The following is a 24656-nucleotide window of genomic DNA, read 5'->3' on the forward strand; positions in this document are numbered from 1 at the left end:
CTTCATGTGTAATTTACTTTTAAAAAAAAGGGAGAAGAAATGATTAATATTTATTACTAACATCTTAAAAATATTAAATTACAAGATAAAAATAGACTATACAAAATTATATTCCTTAAATAAAACGTTTTATTGATGGAAGACTATGTAACAGAACATACATAATTATTACTTATACAAAACAAAGAATCTAAATAATATCTGAATATTATGATCATTTAAATTAGTGTACAAATATGATATGGTAGTTGTTTTGGAAAGAAGAGCAAAAATATTTTTTAATAAAAAAATATATGAATTCAAATTGTTATAACTTGCAAGTGATGTTAATTAAAGTGCAATATTAAATAGAGCAAGTTTAAAGTAAAAGTTGTAAAAATGCCTACAAATATTGCTGAATTAAATTTACAATTTAGTAGAATAATGACTTCTTATCTTTTTCCAATAAACTACAAAATATATTATATTCTATACATTAGTTAAATAAATAGTCACACAAAAGGCAACACAAATAGATGAAATGCACTCGAAAACGAATATTACTATTATTAAGAATTAAAAATACCACATATTTTCCATCCTGTTCTTGCTTAATCTGATTAACTTCTAAGACCCGACACCAAACTTCACCACGAACTGCATTAGGGATACCTTTGTAAATGCGTCTTTTTAGCTATTATAGGAGGGGGAAAAAAAGAGGATAATGAATTTCAAATCAATTTGAGATGGATTAAACATTTGAATATACACACAAATTATCGGTTTCATTAACATAAATATCTATTCGATTCATTTTTCACAAATATTAAACAAAATTTCAATTGGCACTTTAACATGCAGTTAAAATTCAGAATAATCGAGGTTATAAGCAATTTGCAATGATATTTGCTGAAATCAAAGCATTTCTGCAATCTCCATTTTGTGAGTATATGTACACAAAATTTTTGTTAACAAACACACAAGAAGTAAAAATAAAAATTGCTCTCTGATCTTTTATGATATTCTTGCTTTGGGGAATTAATGAAATATAATAAATATTTTATACATATACTTGTTTTAATTCTGCATTTATTTGGGACAGATTTGTGCTTAAAATAATTTACAAATAGATTACACAAATTCAGTTTCAATTTTATAAAAGTTAGCAAATAATTTTTTAAATATTTAACAAAATTTAATATTATTATCAAGTTTATATTTTAATCCATTATTTCTTAAAAAGATGCAAAACAATCATAATAAGAAACATTACCTTGTCACCACCACTATATTTATCCCAATTTTTCAGCATTTTCAGCCATTTGTTTAGACGTTCACTCTCCACTTCTCTTACCTATAAACACAAGGCAAAAATAAAAGATATGACCTTAAAGGAAATGATTCAGAAATTTAACTTTTGAATTTGATAAACAGCTGCCATGCCATAATTCTTGGAAAGTGGAGCTATCCGCTTTAACTATAGTTTATAGTTTCGAAAGTAGATAAAGTTTATAGTTCTAATGTGAATAAATTAATTTTTTTAGTTAGACGTCAAATATTTCAGAATTCATTATTTTATTCTCATTGAGGTTAACAGTCTATGTTCCTATATAACCATTCTTCATGCATTCAAAATCATTTTATTTTGATGAGATTTATAATTTACGAAGGACGACAAGTATATTAAGAAGAAATGGATGGCATCTGCCAAAATCCTATTATTTAAGATTCCTTGTGAATAGAACAGCAGATTTAAAATGTTTCAAAAATTTCATCAAAGATGATTTAAATTAATAAAATTTCTTTTAAGTTAAAAATTTTTAATTTGGATTTTATATATAAAATAATTAACTTTCGTTTTATTATTGTTCAATTGCTATATCATTTTAAAATATATACAGAATAATCTGACATCGATGATCGAATAATTGACATCTATTTCAAAGAAATTGTCTTTCTCTATTTTAATAGATTTATTACTGAGTAATATGAATTAATAATAAAAATAATTTTTAAAAACATCAGTGTACAGGGTATCCCAAAAAAGTGGAACGAGATTATTTCATTTAATATTCCACTTAGATGTATACTTCCAATTACAAAGTTTTATTAAATAAAGCAATCAATTCTATTTTTATGCATTTCCCATAGCTTAAACACACCAGAAAATTTTTCTATTACATTTATCTATGTACAAACAAGATTTCTGGTTTCTATCTAAAGAATTTTCAAATATTAAAATTCATGGACTTGAGACCATTTTTTCAAATCTCAGACTGGGGTTTGAATGAATATTTCTTTGCATGTTATCACAATACTTTATTAAAAAGGGGGAAAAAATGATAATACCATTATAAATGTTGCTGAAATTTTCAGAAATAGTCACACAAAATATTATTTGAAGTGCTTAAATAACTTTTCAAAATGAGAATTTATACAAAGTTGTGTTCTCTTAACAGTTCTTGTAAATGCGTACAACTGTGTTATGATAATTTACAGCCTAAATCATCAGCATTCAAAACATTTCCCATAAATGAAATGTTTTTTTTTAATGGAGGCTTAATATTTTACACAAAACTATGAATGAGATTTTTATTTTCTTGTTTGGCATGCACATTTTAAATATTCAATTTCTTAAGCTCCTCTTCCCTTTTTAATAAGCTCTTTTGAGCTTTCGTCTGACAACAATTCCTTCTTCATAAAGGAAAAGAAAAAAAAAAAAAAAAAAACTTTCTGTTCTTCAAACAACTTATGAAAAAGTAGCTGTCCATATTGAAATATGAACACATAATTCTTTAATAACCTGTAACATAGAAATGGAGATTCATTATAATCTTATAATAAAACAAAATAAATTGATCTTTCTTCCATTTCCATCTTCAATCATATTTTTTGATAACTTCCTTGATATTCCTTCATTTGTGTTTTATCAACTTAATCAACATTTTCTACACTAATAAACAGAGCATAATGTAGAAAAATATACAGTTTTGTCACTGCTACTGAGGAATGCATAATATAAAAATAGGTTAGGCTTCAATAAGGTGTAACATGTTCATTGCAGCATAATAACACAGTTAATGATAAGAAACAACATTTACTGGGGAAATATACTTCACATTTAATATGAAAAGTATCTAAAAAAAGCATTTTGTGATGTCAGCTTACCATTTTGCATCATTATATATATCTCTCACTAAGCTTTCAAGCTAACAGTCAAAGGGCAAACATATTTTTTGTTGGCATTCTGGATATAATGATATGACTCACTATCAATATCCAACAAATGAGGGGCTTTTTCTTTATTAATTCTTGTTAAAATGCCACTTTTTATTCCCTCATACCTCTGTAGGAGTCTATTAAAATAGATATAGAATTTTTCCAGAAAATTCTGTTACTACTAAAAAATTTTGAAATTTCATAAATATTTTCCAAACTTACTGTTATAGCATTAAAAGAAACCGAATGTTCTATAACAATTCTATTTATAGAAGGGGGAAAATAAATTACCAATACAGAAAATACTTTCATATTATTATAGCTTTAAGCTACATTCAAACTCAGTGTAAATTGTATAGCTTATAAAATTTTCAAAGTGCCTAGCAAAATTATTTTTGCAACTCCAAATTTAATTTTGTAGGATGCACAATTTCTACTAAAAAACAAATGACTTAATGCTTTTTTTTAAGTCTTTATCTAATCAGATTGGGAGTCATTGAAAATGACAAATTATATTCTGCAATAGCACATAAAAGTAGGGTTTCAGCATTTGGAATTCGGTCACAAACAAGGGTATTAAATGGTATAGGAGAAAGATTTGTTGTAGCTGATGATGATGGACTCAAAAAAAATTGCATGGTAAAGAATAATTCTAATTCTTTGTAAACATTTTCTACAAGTACTCCTTTCTTTTTATATAGTCAACTATTGCACCAAATATTTTTTTATCACGATATGTAAAGTTATTGCAAAGAATGCAGAACACTTTTCCACTGACATTAACCTTTTTTGTACTTTCTCTAGTAGATACATCACTTTCCCTTCCCTAAATTTTCGGTTAACTTTTTTTCTAAGCAATCACAATAAATTATTATTATTATTCACTTCTATCAATGACTCGCAATTTCGAACTATTGTAAAAGATAATAGCCATCCTGATGTACGGTACAACAACGTTGAATAATGAAGTCGAAATAATTAAAACAAATGAATGTAAAATTGCAAACATAAAATGGCTATCTTCGTAAAAAGCTAACAGTCTTTTTCTCTTAAGCTAAAAATTGAGAGCATTTGCTTCTTTTCATTCCAGATGTTTCCTCGTTAGATGAAACGAAAAGCTAAAAAAAACACAACCTTCAGATATTCCTAACAATTACGAAATTTGATCCCAAAACTCAACTCCCACCACCTGAGTATTACTCGAATTCTGAATGGCATTTGGTGGAATTACGCAATATCCTATAATTTGAAATTTTTTTTTCCTCTTAGAGTTGTACTAAAACCTGTACACAGCGCCACAGGGTTTTTGTATGTGTTAATCTCATTTTTTGCAAGCATACCTCTTACACAACAGACTAACAAAAATTTTAATGCAGATTCGTATCAATCCCAAAAATAATAAAATTCGAATCCAAAAAGGTTGAAATCCCCGTTCCTGCATAATAGTGTCATGTCTGATAAATAAAATAAAAAGTCTATCTTTAAAAAGCATATTATTTAACACTTTATAATCGATATTAAGATATTTAAACATGATTTAATTATTACAAGTTATTTTAATTGCTAAGGGCCTTATAAGAATTCTTATTATTAGTTACTGATCAGAAATCAGACGAATATTTCACTCATAATAATTTTAAGACAATGGAAGTATTTAAATAATAATAATAATAAAAATGGATACTGAAAAAGGAAAAAAATGCACAAATGAATGCTACCAGAAAATTGTTTCTTTCTGGTACTCTGTCATTGTTGCAGTTACTTTATCTACAAGATAGTTGGAAAATAAATAACTAGTATATTTCTGTACCTAGATAATCTTTTTCAATCAGAAAAGTATCTTGTCATAAATGTAAAATAATGGCAGAAGATTAACTTAATTTATATAGCCCATTTTCTATAGCAATGATATCAACTTTAAAGTTCAAAACTGAATTAAGTTAATATTTAAAACTGCATTTCAGTGTGTCAGAACAAACATAAAATGCTTCATTTTTTGTTTAAATAAAGATAAAAGATTTCAAAAAATTTGAATATGCTTTGCATTTTTAAACTTTGAATTATATAATATTTAGTATTGCCTATTTATTATTATTGCCTATGTATTAAAAAAAAAAACTTTATATTGCCTATAATGTATTCATGAATTAACTTTTGAATTAGGAGGGGAAGGATGCTAGTCTCACACCAAATCAATTTGGTAAAAATTTATCATACCAGAATATGATAATGGAAATTCAGAATGACAATGATAATTACCTCATTTGATCATGACAATCTGAATAGATTGATTTAACAAAATAATTTTCTGGTGAATTTACAGTTTATCAAACTTAACCTTTTTTTATTTTACAATGAGCCAATCTCTAAGTTTTCATTGCACAATTTATAACGTGATAAATGAATTAATAAAATATTTAATAAATATTTTTTTCCCTTACAAAATTTTATATTTTACTTAAACTGTTCATTATTAATTTTTTTTTACATTGTAACTTAACATGCTTAATAGTATTTAAACATCTGTAAGATGTATAGTTATGACATATAATTGAATTTGTTATAGAAAAAAAAACTTGAAAAAGGCATGAAAATTGCTGGCAATTTCCACTGTTGGCAAATTACTATGCTTTTTCAATAAAATCATACATCTATAATACTTCGCATTCATTATTACAACTTTCTGTTACACCAAATAGAACTGTTTAATATACTTTAATGGTTGAAAAAATTAAAAAAAAAATTACCTTATAAAATTATTTTGCACAACATACATTCTTCAATTTAATTTTAATTTTTGTATCGCTAATAAGACAGTAAAAATTTATTAAAAAATAATGTTATAGTTTAAAATCTTCCGTACTGGTATTTCAAATACAATTTTTATTTGAAGAAAGTAAGAAAAAATGTTATTTTAGAATCATATATTTTAAGCTATAAAAATTATATATATCAAAAGAATGAGCTGTAGTTAAATTTAATAATTTTTTTGAAAGACGAAATATCAATAAATAGGATTTTTTTTTTATCGTGTTTATATCGTTGTCATAATAGGTATGGATTTCGTTTCCAGTGCCACTTTCCAAAAATGCTGGAGTTACTGTCTAATACAGAATGCAATGTTAAATGAGTCGCCACTAGCATCTATGACAGAGAGAACCTCAATTTCTATTTCTCTGTGGATATGACATAAATATACACAGTACCCTCCCAATTATCCGGCCTAGTTTTCTTTAATCGTAATTATATAAGGGAGGCAAGGCGGAGCACTGGCAACATTGCCAAGGCATTGGAAGAGGGCGTCTTTTATGATCCTTCTACACGTGGTGAGCAAAATACAAGTTGTGACAGGAAAAGAGCAGCGTTCTTCATTTATCAGAGAAAAATAAAATCAGTTTGGGTCAATTTCGTTAAGAATTAGGCCTACGATTTACGTTAATGTTTCCTGCATTTCAGTTAGGGAGAATTTATGTTAAAATGTGAACAGTTTATATCTTTTAACTTACTTTTTTTCTGATAAATTCTTCAAATGTGCGGTGCAGTATATAAACATGCATAATTGTCTAAAACTACCAGTACAGAGCCTTCTATTTTAACTCGACACATTACTAGCAACTGCTTCTACGATTCAACGGGCCGCGTTCACATTCTAAGTGGCTTGAGATAAATGGAGGGCTTAATACTCAAAAAGAAGCGAGAAAATACGTGCTATAACAGTGAGTTTTGGTATAAAAACTTTGTGGGCAAAAAAAATTAGTTTATAGAATTCCAGTCTATCCTACTTTTTTGTTATAAGGCTTGCCGTTCCGCCACATTAGGCCAGATACTTGGGAGTGTACTATATATACAAAAGATAAAACTATAATCCTATAAATATTAAAAATGCATCTCATAACCTATTTTTAAGTCATTTACAAACATATAATCACCTTCGTTTCATGAGCTGTAAGCTTCTCCGGAAGTCGATGATCACTACAAATAGTAAACGTAACAATATGATTACAAGATATTAGAAAACAAGTTTTAAAGTCATTTCATTAAACAAAAATATTTTCTAATATATTTAACATGTGGCTTATTAAAGAAAAAGTAAAAACTTAATTATTAAAAGAAAAGAAATAAGTTTTCAGATTTTAAAAAATCTATAATCTAAGACAAGTTAATTTAACAGAACGGAAAGACCAGCAAAAGACGGTCTCACTGAAGAATGACGCAGTTTCTGTTTTCCTATTTCTTAAGATTAGTACTGCCAACAATTTGCAATACATTTTTTAACTGTATATGGCAACATAATCGCGCGCTTTTGCTCTCAAATGGGTGAATTAATTTTCTCTTTGTGTCACATTTAAGTGCTTATCTTTGATCATTATTTATTAAATAAAATGGAAATCAACTTATATATTTCCCGAACCAAAATCGGTAATTAAAACAGAAATGTGACACAGTAATTAAAATATGTATGGCTTAAAACAGGGTTCTCATTGTTCAAAATTTCAAGGGCCTTAACTTAGACAAAATAGTTTATATATAATTTAAAGATATAAAAACGGAAATAATAAATACAAATAAAATATTTTCATCATTAACTTTTAAATACGCCATAATTTTCTTGATTACTATCGCTAAATGCTCAGTGGCAGATTTAGAAATTTTACAGTTCCAAGCAGTGTACATTATGAGACTCCTTTTATTAAGATGGTCAATTTAGTTTCACATTTCAGCACATTTATAAAATTTTAATCATTTACTTCAAGTTAATCTTTTATTTTTTAAACTTTGTGTATATTTATGTACTTTTATTTACTTATTACGACACCAGGCTGCCTAGCATCCGTGTTTGTATACAATAATACTAAAACAGAGGTACGATGCTTATAAATATACGACTAAGCAATGAAACATATAGGAACCTTATTAATTATACTTCATAAAGTATTAATAGCCTAATATTTTACCATTCAAAGAATTTGTAGTCTTTACAAACTTATTTTGCAATCAGGAATTTATATAATTCTCTGCTTACAATCCTAGGAATCACTTACCTAACAATCTGTTGTTGCAGATGCTTATCAAATGAAAAACACTAAGGACAACTGTTGTACTCATCTTGGGGTGTAACAGTTTCCTTGAGTTTAAATGAATTATTAAACGCCACCTGATGTGGCAATGAAATTAAAGATTTCCCTCCTCTAGTAGTTTTGTGCGTAAATGTCTTTTATGCAATTTTTTTATAAATATTCCTGTGATGTGATGCATCCATGTGTTGTGAACCCACAAATAAAAGTGTTTTTAATTCATCTAGATGAGAGTATCGTCATCCAAATACACAAAATGAATTTTACTCACACATGCGATGTTACAAGGGTAAATAAACCAAAACTCAGATTTCAAAGCGGACTTTGAGATCAAAACTGAATCACTTTTACCGAAACAAACGTATGGCTATCACTAGATGTTAATTTCCCATTAATTATTATGGAATGCTCATTTTAAATACACATTCACACTTAAGGTGAAACAAAATGCTTTAAAATAAAAATATTAATACCACAAGGTCTTCCTTTCTTTTGGCAAGTACTTGACAAAATGAAGGGAAAAAATGAAAAAGATACAAATCAACAAACCTTTATTTCTATTTAAAGAAATGAACTGGAAACACTGACTCATCAAAATATTTTACATTTACATTTTAAAAGGCTCTGTCAAATCAACAATTATTAAAACTATTTGACTCTGCTATTCAAATGAAAATTTCTATTCTTTTTTTTTTTTTTTTTTATCTTTTCAATTAGTTTGTTAGCAAACTTCTTCAATGTAAAAACTGTCTCTTCAATTTTTATCCTTTTCATTTTAAATCATTTAGTTCATCTGCAATGCATTATATGCATATGCATGAGCAATTTGCAATTTAATACTGAATAACCTCCATTCTACAGTGAACTTTGCTTTTGTTCTAAAAAAAGAACGAGCATTAATAGTAAATCAATTTTGACATGTAACTAATAATTAGATGGAAAGTATTGGACATTAAAAATTTCTACTAATAAAAATTCTTTACAGAAAACAAAGATACCATTAAATGTAAATTATAAAGTGTTTACAACATTAATAGGAGATATGACAAACAAAATTTTAACATACTGTAAAAAACCATATCTATCTGTAACATGATACACTTCAAAACCTGGATCTTCCCAAGGATAAATATGGGAATTATCGTGACGTCCCAGTTCATATTTTGCAACAATAGCAGCCCGTTCTTCTTCAGGTGCATCACCTGAATTTCGACATTCACCTAGGAAAAATAAAAAAATTAACATCGTTGTCACCCAATTAACTTAGAATTTTGTACCATAAAAAAAAATGGGAAAAGAATCACTACACACTCTTTTGAGTATCACTAAAGGCACAAACTAAAAAGGAAATTATTTGTGATCACAGGATATCTTGGATAAATATACTACTTTAGACAAAGAAGTAATTTTCAAAAGATCATATTGAAATAAAAAGAAATTGAATTTTTGATAACTTTCCACTATAACAATTTTTTAAAAAACATTTACAAAACAAACAGATCCATTAAAACCTTCTAATTCTTTTTTTAAGGAAAAACCTGAGGAAATTAAACATTGTTTGAAGCTTTATATGACTCATATTAAAAACCTATTTCGAAACTGATTACAACAAGTTATAGAAATAAGTAATTTTTTTCTATAACTATGTTGTCAAAATGAAATGAATTAAATAATTTGCAAAATATAATTAGGGAAGAAATAACTTTGATTAGAAGTGTATCACAGCGCCAAGATTTTTTACACACATCTTAGAGAAACATATAACACATTACAAAAACATTATATTCTATATGGACTATAACATTACTTTGACTTTTTATCAATGCAGATTTTGATTATCAATATCTGTATTATTTAACTTTGTTAACAAATTATTACAAGAAATGAGCACATCAATATTCAAAATTTCTCAATTTGTATATGCTTTTAACTTTTCTCAAAATTAATAAATAAAAACAAATCAGTGTATGAATACTTGATCTTCAAGAGTTTTCATCAAAAGTTATTTCTTTCCTACCATGCAAGCACAAATTTGTCATCTTTAACAGGTCAATATTAAAAAATCAAATGTTTCAAAACTAAACAATATAGTACAGAAAGTTTGTTTTATAACAAAACTGTAAAGTCATTTTACAAAACTTTTCTAACAAGATAAAAATATATTTCAATAGTAAAAACTGCCAATATATTTCCAGATGTAGTCTTATGATTTTTTTTTTTTCTTTTTCACTTACACATTCCAAATTTAATTGTTAAACATATACAACATATATTAAACATATACAAACAGAAAAGAATTATCATGATACATTTAAATAAAGTATAAAATGTTAAGAGCTTAAAACTAACATATTACTGGCGATACATTTTGTTCATTTTAAAATTTTGTTTCACACAGTTTGAAACAACTCAGCTCAGTGAATATTAATGCAATATTTTAAAAACTCTTCTTCCATCACATCTGATTTTATAATAACTGATTAAAGAATGAATATGCACACAAAAAATATTATAAAACAATCATACTTACTCATCCTGCCCTATATAGCAGGTTGTTTTACAATCATTTTAGCATGAATTTTATATACTGGTCCAACCTACATCCATTTTATAGTTAATGTAAACCTAAAAATATATTCAAATATAAGAAAAATATTAAGAATTTAATACAAAATTACACATATAAAATACTAGCCGCCTTTGGCGACCAGCCGGTTCGCCAATCTTAATGTTCGTTTAAATTTTAATAATTAAATATTTTACGCAATTCCTACTTTAATAGATTCTTCATCAAAATATTTTTAAAATTCAAATTTTGATAGTCATATAATTCACTCATAATATTATAAAAGCCTTCAGTCATAACGTCATATGTATCTCTCTAATTTTCTGTTAGCTCTCGTAGAATTTATACTTTAAATTAAAGAGGAAAGGATTAATCTACAATTAATATAATAATACTTTTTACTGAAACAAAGCATTTTTTTATAATATGATTACTGATAACAGAGTCACTGAGCGTTTAAACTTTATGGGCACTAAAGAATATCTTTCTTAATTTATGTAATATCTCAAGAATTTGTCAACAAAATTTTCTCAGATTCATCATGAACAGATCGATAAATTAACAATTTTTAATTTTAAATGCATCAGACATTAAGAAAATAAAAAGAAATGTTTAAAATAATCGGTCGAAAACAGGTTTAAAAAAAACTACTTAAAAAACGATGTACTTAAAACTATAAGCATATACAAAAAATATATAACTAACATAAATACAATTTAATTACAAAAGCATGCAACTAATCTAAAAATAATTTAAATCAAGAATCATCCGTTGATAATATTGTCAACAATCAGAACACAATGCGCATGCGTGAATTTTTCTACGCCAGTTGGGGTAACGCTATGCAGATTAGTAATTTTTAATTTCCTTTATTCTGTGTTATTTTAATTCAAAAGTACTTCAGAATGAATCTGATTAATTAACAATGTTTAATTATAAATGCATGAAACATTAAGAAAATAAACAGAATCGTTTGAAATAATCGACCGAAAAATGTTAACCCTAGCCTCATTACTTTGGGGGAAAAAAACTGAAACATTACTCATTTGGCGTTGGGGAAAATGAAAAGATTTTTTGGCGGGAAAGTTAGTTTTTAATTACTAATTAAAATTCTAATTAAAAATTCCAAAAAAAAAAGGGACCCCAGGTGCATATTCCCGACCACTAAGGTTACATGTACCAAATTTGGTAGCTGTAGGTCAAATGATCTTTTCTGTAGAACACACACACACACACACACACACACACACACTGAGCTTTATGTAAGTATAGATAAACTAATCGATTTTCTTTATAGCAATTAGATAAACTTTTTCAATTATTGCTGAAATATATAATGTTTGGGATTTTAAATTTCATTTTCAACTTAATGCAACAACCAAAGTAGTTAGCTGAACAAAGCACAATGCAAATTTTAAACAATAGATTGCAAACAAATTTTAGCAATATTTTAATATCCTTTTCAAATCAACCTAATGTACTCTAAAACTCTTTTATCAAAACTAAGAAGATTTGAAATATTCCAATTATTGAAAATTTACATCAAGATCTGAATATTCATTGCATTTGAAATATTCTCATTCTTGAAAAGTTTGGTTTGGTATATATGGATGTGTGATACTTAAACGAAATTTTATATTTCCCAGCTCCAATGTCTAGAGAATTTGTTAACAGAAACAGACTCATTTATTAATCACATAACTGCAATTTGAATTTAAACATTAATTAATCATCTATCCATAAAATCTCAACAAAAGTAGAAAATAATTAAGTTTTTCATCAACAAATAACCCAATACAATATTTAAAATAATATACTTTACTGTACATAGTTAATTGAAATACATTAAAAGAAAATGTAACATTTTTACACCCTAACCTAGAAGAAAAAATACAGATAGTTTATGATAACAATTTAATACAAAATCTGATAAATTTTTTTCTAATTTCTAATCGTCATAACTTATTTGGGGGGGGGGGGTATTTTCTTAAGCATTGAGTTCCAAATGCATATCAAAAAGAAACATTTATCACATAAAATGTCTCTTTTCATTTAAATCAATTGTTCTAATGAAAACAAATCACTATTCTCAACTAAAAATATATTTATAGTATAACTCAGGTATGCACTACTAGACAAACAGAGAAAGATGTTAATACAAAAGATAAGTATTGATAAAACAGTTTTATCTACAACAGTGAAAAGGTGCATTAAACTCAATCAAATGTCAACAATTTTTTTCCCATCATATTGCATTTAAGCAGAAAAATTCATACATTTATCTTTAAAAAAATGGGATGCAATAACAAGTGTTAATTAATGCAAAAGCAAGATTCAGTATTCGAATAATCTAATGTATAAATCTAAAGGGAAAAATCAATATACTTTTATATGTGCAATTCTAAGTAAAAAGTCTATTTCAAGAATCAGAATTAAATATCATGAATTAATTTTCACTTCTACAGAATAGTTTTATATAAGATGCAAATGGCTCTAGTGTTATGAGAAAGGAATATTTTATACCAAGTCTTTCACAATGTCATTTAAATTTAATCTATTCAAAATAGACTGCATGTCATGTGTGCAAAGAATATCACTGCCATTCAATATCTTCAAAAAAGAAAAGAAAGAAAAATTGTGCTGTCTCAAATGGGTTAAAGGATCAGTTAAATGCTAATTATTATTACAAATGCAAAATGGAGCCCAAAAATGCCTAACATGAAGGGATAATAAGGGCATAAAGCAGATTTAAGTTTATGTAGGTTACAAAAAAAGTTCTTACAATATAACAATAAATATCTTCTTCCTGACATATAGATCGCCTCTCTATTACCAGATTTTCTAATTCAGAAGAAATCTTTTCGACAGTAATTATTTTAGTAACAGATCGAACATGAATGCTATAATTCTTATGAAAGGAGACTAAGCATAAAGGTATAGCAAGGTAAAAAAAACTGATTGCACAGACAAATGCTCTCAAGCATAAAATTAATTTTGTATATGAATTTTTGAGTGTTTTCAAATCTGTCTGCAAATTTTTATAAAATAATTAAAAGTTGACAGATTAAATGTTATTAGCAGCAAAAATTATTGACTGGAAATATGTGGGAATTAAATCAGCGAAAAGCTAGTTTTCTCGTTTTTATGCAGATAAAGGAAGGACAGACAATATTTTAGCATACAAAAAATCATAGTAGTCCTAATGATACAAATTGTACATAAGAACTACGCAAACCAGGTGTTTTTGTGAAAATCAATATCTTTGAGATATTATTGATGTTTTCTGCTAGCTTTTCAATAGTAATGAAAAGAATGTCAAGAGATAATGGCCACATGGTCATTTATAAGTATTTTCACTAATTATTATGCATGCATATGGCCAAATGATGTTATTTTTAATCTATTCTGAAAGGCATCACACCTAACTAGACAGAACAAGAAATTGGTTATCACTGATTGTTGTAACTGGTTTAATTTATTAAGAGTAATTGGGAAAATAATCAAAAATATTAAAGTGATGAAATATTTTAACAAGAATGCTACAATGGTAGGGACAACAAAATTACTAGCGGTAGGTTATGAATTTGACCTGTCGGATGAAGCCAATAATATAATAAGACATTAAATTACATACACTGTCAAAAGATAAGAATTAAATTAAGCTAATAAACAAAGTATTAACCAAAAAATTATAAATCTTAATTTATGCATATTAAATTTTTAAAAATAACAGACAATTGTAATTAAACATCCTAAATATTAAATTTGTCTGAATAGATTAATGCACTGGAATAATAAATCTGAATGATCAATTATCACTAAAAAGAAACATTTTCCTGAATATCATCAGATTCAGCGACTAAAAGGTGAATCATTATTTGATCTTACACTGATTTTTTTAGCAAGAATCTAAAATTCAAATTTTTATACAATCTATATGGATTTTAGTATGCTAAATACAAATATGTATGAACAAAAATGATGATATAAACAAGAAGTAAAGTTCAAATCAACAAATAATATCAAAAGCAACAATGTGTTCAAGAAAATCAATAAAAAAAAATAAAAATGATAAAACACTAAGAAAAAAATAATGATGAATTACACATTCTTTTTTAAAAAATGACAACCATAATTAGCATTATAAGAGATGAATAGACAAATGAACACTGGCACAATATATATATATATATATATATATATATATATATATATATATATATATATAATGTAAGCATAATTTTTGAAGCAGAAGGTAGTTTCGAAGACAGTGAAGAGACTTTCAATTTTTTGACATTGTTTTATTTCATTCCGGGGAGGCACACATTATGTACAAGCAGAAACGACGAGCACACACACAACAACACAGAACGAAATGAGGGAAAGCTCATAAAAATTTTATCCCTGTGAATATATACTGTGAGATTTAAATAGGGATTTCTAACACATGTCAATCACAAGCAAGGGAAACACAGGGATCCTTTAGTGGAATTTGTTTATATCAGCAATATTTTATCCCTTCACTCGGAGTGTGGGAACGTGTCGGTCTTTAGCCGTTTCAGCAATTTTACAAAGCTTCTGTTGAATTAATTAGATAGAAAAAGTGGAATGGGATCAGGAAATAAAAGAATATTTTAGAATAATAATGGCTAAATTATAATATGGGCTAAATTAGGCAAAAAATTAAGAAATTAAGTTTAAATTAGATTTTAAAATATCATTATATATATATATATAAACAAGAAAAGACCAAGATCCAATTCCTACTCATTCCTGGTCAGAAAGAGAGAGAGAAAGAGAGAGGAATAGCTAAGTGAAATTTAACATTCACTTTAAATAACCTTTGAATGCACCTGGCATCAAATAGTGGCATTTAGAACTAAATATTCTATTCATATATAATCTTGAAAGCAGTTAAGCCACATTCAGAGCTATTTAACAGGGCATAATGGCCACAAAATTCATTGCTTCTGATGTTCTACCACTATGGATTGTTACTGATCACTATAATTACATTCTTTTCAAACATTTATGAATTAGATATAAAGAAGGGGAGGGAATAAGCAAATAAGTATATAAAAAAGTGATAAACAAATATTTAATTACCAATATATATATATATAAATTACACTTACAGCACAAACTAACAATTTATGGAGTTTTCCTTTCATCTTTTCCTTGCATTCAGAATTTTAAAAAAGTAATACTGAATTCTTCCCTGTCAACTAAAATTACTTCTTGAACACACCTGAAAAAGTAAATAATGTAAGGAACAATAAAATAATTTTCAATACCATAATTAACCTTTTTATATTTGAAAAAAAAAATTAACACAAACCCCATGCTTTATAACCAAATATTCCAAGCTAATATGTTTCACAAGAAATAAAATCTAAATATTTCATTCTTTTCTAGTTTCCATTTTTCCTCTTAGTTTTACAGGTTTATGTTTCATATAACAAAATATAGCTAGTTATATTTTACTTTTCTATACTCTAAAATGCTCAAAGCCAAAATACAAACCTTAAAATCTATATTTTACAGATAAAGTCTTAATATAAAACTCTACAATAATCTTATAAAAAGTCAGTCACACAAGTTTTATCTTTAACTAAAATTTTAATCATATAAGCAAGCTTTAATTACTTTTTAATTTTTCCAACCACATTTTATTCACTAATCAAATAGAATCTCTCCCCTCTACTATAACCATTGTAAAAATGCAACTTACAATTCGCATTAGCAGTGAAAGAACTTTTATATTTTTTAGTTAAACAAAGGATTAAAAAAAATAATAAGGATACAATATCATTTTATTTTCCTATCGAATCTTGAAGTTTTAGTTTTAGTTAAGAAGTATTAAAGCCCCATTTTGAAGCAAAACTAGAACTATTTAGAGATGGACCTCATAATTACAAATCGTAGTCAAATGACATAGATAATGGTTGAGTTAACACCCCCTTTCCAAACTTCTGCACCACACCAGAATCAGAACACTTGGCTCCAACAGATTTAACATGTACCAAACCATATGCAAGGTAGTTCTTTGGTTTTGAACTTGGAAACCTCCAGGCTGAAAGCCAAGACCTAACCACCAGACCATTGCAGCCCTATTGAAAGCCTAAATGCCATATAGGATTGAATTTAACTGTTCCATTATTTTGGTAAGTTGATAAATAAATTTACTAATTGTCCTATTATGACACTCGTATAAATAACCAATAGTGTGCAAAAGTTAAACACACACAAAGTTTTAAGTATGCAAGCCTGAAAACTGCAATTTGGGTTGGTTTGAGAAGTATAATAAACCACCAGACTTGTAGAAAAATGAGAACATGCAAAATTCATATAGTCATTGAATGCAGTGCAGTGCCATAAGGAAAGAGAAAATGAAGGGTGGTAATAAAAAAGTTTGCTGAAAATTCTAACAACTGTTCATGCAATACGATTAGAAGAAGTCATCTGCATATGCTTAGACATAGAAGAATGGCCATCAAGCTTGAAGAAGGGTGTGGTAAATATAACCCCATCAATCACAGTATCACTTCATATACCAGTATTGTTTCTGGCATACATCTATTAGATAAGTTGGTAGTAGATAAGTTGGCAATGGAAAGCAATGCCAACAAATGACCAATATTTGATTATGTTAACGAAAAAAAAAAGATATCTTGCAAAACTGCATATGACAATAGCAACTAGACGTAAAATGTTACAGTTTGCTAAGACAAAATGGTTTCATAAGCATAGCTTAGTAAATTTTCATCTCAAATTTTGTATTCCAATGATGATTTTCATGAGAAACATCATTTAGACTGGCATAAAGAACATAAAGACTAGATGTTTAAAAAATAGCATATACCTTCTTCACCAATGAAAGCTGTTTCAGTGCAATCAAAGAGGTCAGAATATGGTTTCATCCCAATAACATCAGGGAAAGGATAAAGAGCCGCCTGAAATTCTGCAACTTAGCTGAACACATTACAACTGGAGAACATTATTTCAGCTAATACCTTTCACTAAATGTGCCTGTTCGAAGACACCATTGGTTTGGACTTCATCTTTAATAATAAAATTCATCCCCACAAAACAAGTTCAAAAATTGCATTGAAGTTGTCTTCAACATGTATAACTGTACATCACAAAAAGGAATAGTCAGCTTTCATCATAAAATAATGCGATATTACTTTAAAACGAACTAATACTACTATTAAAAATATAAAATCATTAGAAATCCCACAAATGTATAAGCTAATTCATCAATTAGCTCTTAAATTAATATAAACTTTCAACAGTATTAACAAAACTTGTTTATACAGAGGCATGATTAGGATGGATATGGCAGTAAGGGTACACAAAAATGAAAAAGCAAGCTATGGGGTAAAAAAAAAATAATAATAATGCTGCTATAAATACTTATGTCATCATACATATGAGCTGAACTTAAATGGTAGCCAATTTAGTTTCTCAAATTTGAGGTAAGCCTAGAGAAACAATAATGTCCTACTGGCACTTCTAATAAGATTGAAGTACTGGTTTAAGATGAATAATTAAAATTCTATGGGGTTTAATTGAATTTTACAATTAGTAAAAACAGGTTAAATAAGCTTTTTGTCAATATTTCAGATGAAAAATAATTACAAAAAGATTGAATTATCCTTTCAGGACAATATGCAATAATAATAATTATGGTGATTTAAGCTTTGACAATGATAATAAAAAATTCGACTGACAAGAGTATTTAAAATGCTTTACAAATGATAAGGACCACATAATTCTGATGGACTCATGGTGTTTATAGTTATGATAATTTCAATATAAATATAGATTAAAATGCCATACCAAAATACATTCAAGCATATACATTTTTATTTTGAAAACTATTAGATGAGCCCACTTGAACATTAAATGGAAAATAATAAAATTACTTTAAAATTGAAAAGATTATTGAAATATACATTTTAGACCTGAATCAAAAACATATGGAAATGTGTTTACATTTTTGCTGTCATACAAAAGTTTAATTCTACTAAAACATCACTTTTACAACTTAGTTTTATTCTAACAAAGTTCAAGAATTAATTTTAGTCCGATAATCTAAGCGAACTCAAGTTTGCTTTGCCTCTTCATGCCAAACCTATGAGATAATGTCTCCTACCGACAGATTTCAAGTCACTCAGATCTGATTGGATAGAAGTTATTAGGGAAAACAAAAACATTCAGTAACAAAGCTGAAACTTACCACCAACTAACAAAGAAAACTGTTGTAAAATGGAATATGGCACCATATCATTTGCATAACATGGTTCTAGATCTAAAGAAATTTCTTAATATGTAACATAATAGGAACTTGAAATATTCAAAAATTAAAGTGATTCAGCAAGTTTGATAGAGATAACACTTAGGCCTATATAATTAAGAAAATGATAACAGGAGTGAAAAGGAAGAAACATAATACTTTATAACCAAAAATATTTTTTTTTAAATAAATATTTACATGAGGAGGGCAGAGGTCAAAAAATTGAGTTTGATATGAGATTTAGAATGATGATAGTATACTTTATAAACATACAAAGCACAGTAGCCAGCCAATTCTGAGAAAATGGCCTTCAAGCTTTCAACATAGTTTATATACTAATAATTTATCACTCTTGCCGAGTGTCAACAGACAATATACCTCGACATTCATGAGGACAGGGTTCGATCCAGGGCAAGTTTTTTAAAAAATTACCTTTTAAAATTATTTCAAATTAAATTAATAATTTATAAACAGTTTTCAATTAATATGTACCAAATTTTTTATGGAAAAATAAATGTTGATTCACATGGTACTTGAATTAGAATTTAATTTTCAAATGTTAAAATAATTATAAATCTGACTTTAACAATGATAAATAATTTAAATAACTATTATTATCTTAAAATCATTTTAAATTTTCCATTTTTGGATATTGATAAGAAAAGTTTTCAAAATGACCAGAGAAAATAAGTATTTGACAAATTGCATAAAGTCTGGAATCCTTCTGCAGAAATAATTTCCAAAGAAATTGTATAAATTCTTTAAATAATTTCTGTTGCTCTAGAAAGGCTGAGAAATCATGCCAATTTTTCTCAGATTTCGTATTGACTGCAGAGTCTTACATCATTTTTTAATTAACTGAACAAAACACAAAAAATAGTTAAATTTTCTGAAACTAAAATTAATAATGCTAGTGTATCGGGGATTGAAGATGAAATCATGCTAAAATCATAATAGAGTGAAGCATCAAAACTGACATTAAAAGGTGCAGTTATTTGTAATCAAAGTTTGGAAGCTAAAAATAATTGGATTACATCAGAATTCTCAAGTTCAATTTCTCATAAAGCAATGTTGATGAGTGAGGAAATTTATAAACGTACGATAAATATCTAGAATTACTGAATAAAATTTTTATATATGAGTAATTACTGATGATATTTTTCACAGTTAAAGTTATATTTATAATTATTGTTCTGCTTAAAAATAACAATTTTTAATAAAAACTTTAAAATAATCCATAAATTTTCAATATAATTCAAGTATTAGGCGAACAAGAATTTATCTTTACATAAGAATGAATAATATATAAATTAAAAATATTTACAAATTGTTCATTTAATTTTAGATAAAAAGCTTAAGAAAAACTTCTCCAGGATCGAACCCTGGCTTTGTAGATGCTAAGCAAATACCTTACCGAGTGTGCTGCCTAAATACTCAGCAAATTACTAATACATAAGCTATGTTGAAAGTTTAAAGGCTATTTTCTCTGAAATGACTGGTTATTTCACCTTAATATTCTAATGAATGAACACCTTAAATATATACTAACATTAGACTAAACAGAATTTTCAAACCCATGCTCTTCCATGGTTAAGCAAAGAGTGGAAACAAAATTTTTAAAAGATAATCCTCCAACTGAATGAAAAGAACTTAAACTCTTGAGCACTAAATAACATTAAGATATCTGAGTAAAAAATTAGCAACCTAAAATAACAGAATCAATTTAAAAAAAAAAGTACAAAATAAAAGGCAAAGTAATACTGAAGAAAGATCAGCGTATGATGATATCCAATCAAAAGAAAATGCTCTTGATTGAAATAATACTTAGAAGTAATGGTAAAAAAACAATATTTCAAACTTTTGATTAAATTTGCTTCCATAAAGATATTTAGTTTAGTTATAATAATATAACAACATATACAAATTTTTAGAATCCTATTAAAGTACAGCTAATGAAAATGTATCATCCGAGATTTTGTCATACTACATACACGAGGTTAAAGGAAAATATATTAGCTAAAATGATGATGTAATCATGCAATCCTATAGCAAATTGATACCTTCTTTTTAGTATTTGCCAAATTAAAATTTAAATGTCAGATTCATAAAGAAATACAAGTATGTTAAAAATGACAACAGAGATTTTGCATATTCTCTCTTTTTGGCACTGGATATACAGCAGTTATAGCTCAAATCACAATGCTTATATTTCTCAATCTGTGTTGGGCTTTGACTTTATAAAAAGCTTTAAATTCATCTTAAGCGAAAAGATTAGTTTCTTATGACTGTTTTCAAATTATTCAAGGACTATATCACCTTTTAAACTCTGAAAACTTGAAAAATATCTTTATTTATTTATATAATCCCACTGCAGAAAATTGCATATAAATATGAAGAAAAAAAAATTGCAAATATCTTCAAATATGAAATATAAGGGCATATTTTAAATAATATAATAAAATATAATATAAAGATAATATATCATATTTTTTCTTTTCACAATTGATTTAAAAAATGAATGATTAATAAACAAAATAATTTATAATTAAAATACTATTTTATTCTTAAATACAATAACCTCAAAACTAAAAACTTAAAATTAATTATTTTAAATTATTTCATATACTTAACATTTATTTACACATATTACAAATGCAGCTGAAAAATCATGCAATGTAGTATTCTTTAAATTAATTTACAATTTTTCTAAAATATCTTTCATATACATCAGGGGTTTTACAGCTTAAAACTTATTTCTTTATTAGGAATAACTTATTAACACATAAAATATTTCTAAGTTTTAAAATTCATTTTACATATTATTTATACACACTTTTGTTTATATATATTGGATGCCTCAATTTCCTCCTCTCTCAACAAATTACAGCTATAATGCAATAAGATTTTAATCAGAATACATTTGAATAATCTATTTAAAGCTCATTTGATTAAAAATATACTTGTTCATGCACTGTCTCAAACCAAATCTAGACAATTCACTCTGGCTATAATAATATCACATTTACATATTTAAAATATTCATAAGCACAGTTATATAGTTATTCACAAATATATTTTTTTTTTTAATTTTTATTTACAAGCAAGGAACATATATATACACACTGAATGTTATCAAAATGTAATTGCAGTTATTCTTTTATTAACTGAGACCTATTCAAGAAACATATAACAATTCTTTTTATTATGACCACTTAATTCACTATGTCTAATTTCATAATAATTTAGACAAAGTACAATGTTTGGTGATATTTCAAAAATATTTTCTACATGTAACAATAAGAGTTATGAATAAATTTTGACTGATTAAAATTTTCAGCAATGTATCATATAAATAGTAATAAGTTAGTTCACAAATGTAAAAACTAACATTATAAGGATTTAGTAATAGGTGGCAAAAAACAAAAATATATAGATGTATAGATAAGGTTAAAAAATAAAAATAACAATATAATTAGAATAAACAAAAAATAAAATTAATACAGAAAATAGTATTTTTTTAAATAAAAAATTTATCATAATTATTCTTTTAAGGTTAACTGTCGAAGAAAAAAAGATGGAAACTAGCAAAATATTAGCAACTCAAAAGAAAGGGACATATTATAACTTTTGAAAAATTACAAATGATAAAAAACTATGCATGCGATACAAATAAGGAAAAATTGTGAAAGAAAAACAAATGACCATTATTATATATATATTTTATGGATAATATGACCACTATTATCCATATATATATCCTGATCATGTAAATAATTAACATTCAAATAAATAACTGAACATTTTCATCTCAATAGCAAACAATTAAAGGTAAAATTTTTAAGCAAGGAGAGGGAAAATCGAAAAACTGTTTTAAAACATTCTAATAGAATTAATTAATAGAGCTTTCAAGTGAAAATAATAAATATACATTCTACAACATCCTTAATTAAATGATATTGTATTTAACTTTATAAAAAAAAGAAATAAATTAAACAAAAGCAGTTTATGACAATTAAATGTAATGAGACATCATTAAACTAGGTAATCAAATGAAATAAGATATATTACATTAAAAAAAGAATTACAAATTTGACAAAACAATAATTATTTAGAATTAAATGAATGAATTCTAAGTTAACTTTATAATTATTAAGTTAACTTTTCCTTGTAACTTGTCAAACATTTTAACTACAAGAAATAAGTTTATTATAATTTTGTAAACTAATTAGCTAACATTTATGTTTCATACTATTTGTAAGACAAAACTGCTAAGACATTCACATATTCTCATAATGAAATAATCTTTAGAATTAAACTGACTGCATAATATACATATAAACAACATGTGTCTGATATGAAATATATTAATAAAATCATTCATATATAAAAAATAAGCCTTTTTTTTTTACAACTTAAAAATTTGAAAATAAAACAAAATCTTGCTTTCTACATTAATGCCATCATAAAAACAGTCACTTAAAAAAATCATAACTAATATAATTTTAGCAGCAACAATAGATTGTCACAAAAAAATAATATGCAAGAGGATTCTTTTATCTCCCACCCAATCTTCTAAGCACCACAATTCTATTTTATTTCCGACACAAATCTATTGACATAAACGTTCCCCTATATTAATGAATATATATGCTACAAAATGTATACAATGTACAAGAAAACAGAAAAAATATATTTATTATTCCAAAAAATTACATTTAACAGAAAGCATCATTTCAAAAGTACTTTATAATATTAATAAAAATATAATTTTAGTGAAACGAAAAATGTATAATGTCAACAAAGTTGGCAAAATTTTTATTCAAATTTGAGTAACTACCTGAGTTTTACAAACTGTTCAAAATCCGTCATGCGTTTTTTTTTAAGTGTATGTAAAATATCTCATGAAAATTTCATTCTCAATTTTCTCGAGAATTATATATTCATAACTTCATTAGTATATAGGTTACAATGAATTATTTAGATCACCCAATATATCAACCAGTAGACAAGTATGAAAATGTATTATTCACTTTCTGAATATGAAAACACACTTGCCTTAAATTATAATATACTTTTCATAAAATAAACAAATCTAATTCAGTAATCATTCTAAGAGTAGCTTGATGTATCAATAGCAGTTCATTTAAAAGCAAAAAGAAAAACAGAAATTCATGTATTCATTATATGAATGGAGGGTTTTCACTTCAGTTCTTTTAGAGCACACTTGAAACAGTTAAACACGGATAAGTGCGTTAAAAACAAACTAACAAAATGCAGCAATAGCAAAATTTTAATCTAATGATTGGTTTTTAACTGTAGTATCTTATGCTAATTTTTTCTTTATGCAGAATTTGAAAATGAAAGAAAATTTCATTATTCGCTGTGACATTAATGGAGCTTTGCCAACTATAACAGGTGTAACAGCTATAATAGTTTTGTATGTATAACTTTAACTCTATATATTTGCAGTATGTATACGATTCTATCATGGAACCTAAATTCACAAAAAGAGAACATC

The 24656-nt window shown here is 26.4% G+C and overlaps 1 protein-coding gene across 1 annotated transcript in view; it reads right to left on the reverse strand.

Moving 5' to 3' along the window:
• LOC129958318 (USP6 N-terminal-like protein) overlaps nucleotides 1–24033 on the reverse strand; it is a 62037-nt gene extending 38004 nt beyond the window's left edge. Inside the window, exons 1-7 of the mRNA XM_056070716.1 lie at nucleotides 23976–24033; nucleotides 15975–16087; nucleotides 10804–10898; nucleotides 9340–9493; nucleotides 7128–7170; nucleotides 1253–1333; nucleotides 566–673 (exon numbers count right to left, since the gene is read on the reverse strand). Coding sequence (XP_055926691.1) covers nucleotides 566–673; nucleotides 1253–1333; nucleotides 7128–7170; nucleotides 9340–9493; nucleotides 10804–10807 — 390 coding nt within the window. The 5' untranslated portion in view covers nucleotides 10808–10898; nucleotides 15975–16087; nucleotides 23976–24033. The remainder of the gene's footprint in view (nucleotides 1–565; nucleotides 674–1252; nucleotides 1334–7127; nucleotides 7171–9339; nucleotides 9494–10803; nucleotides 10899–15974; nucleotides 16088–23975) is intronic.
• Nucleotides 24034–24656: the final 623 nt, after the last annotated feature.

This window comes from Argiope bruennichi, chromosome X1 (genome assembly GCF_947563725.1).
Source record: "Argiope bruennichi chromosome X1, qqArgBrue1.1, whole genome shotgun sequence".
Taxonomy (NCBI): domain Eukaryota; kingdom Metazoa; phylum Arthropoda; class Arachnida; order Araneae; family Araneidae; genus Argiope; species Argiope bruennichi.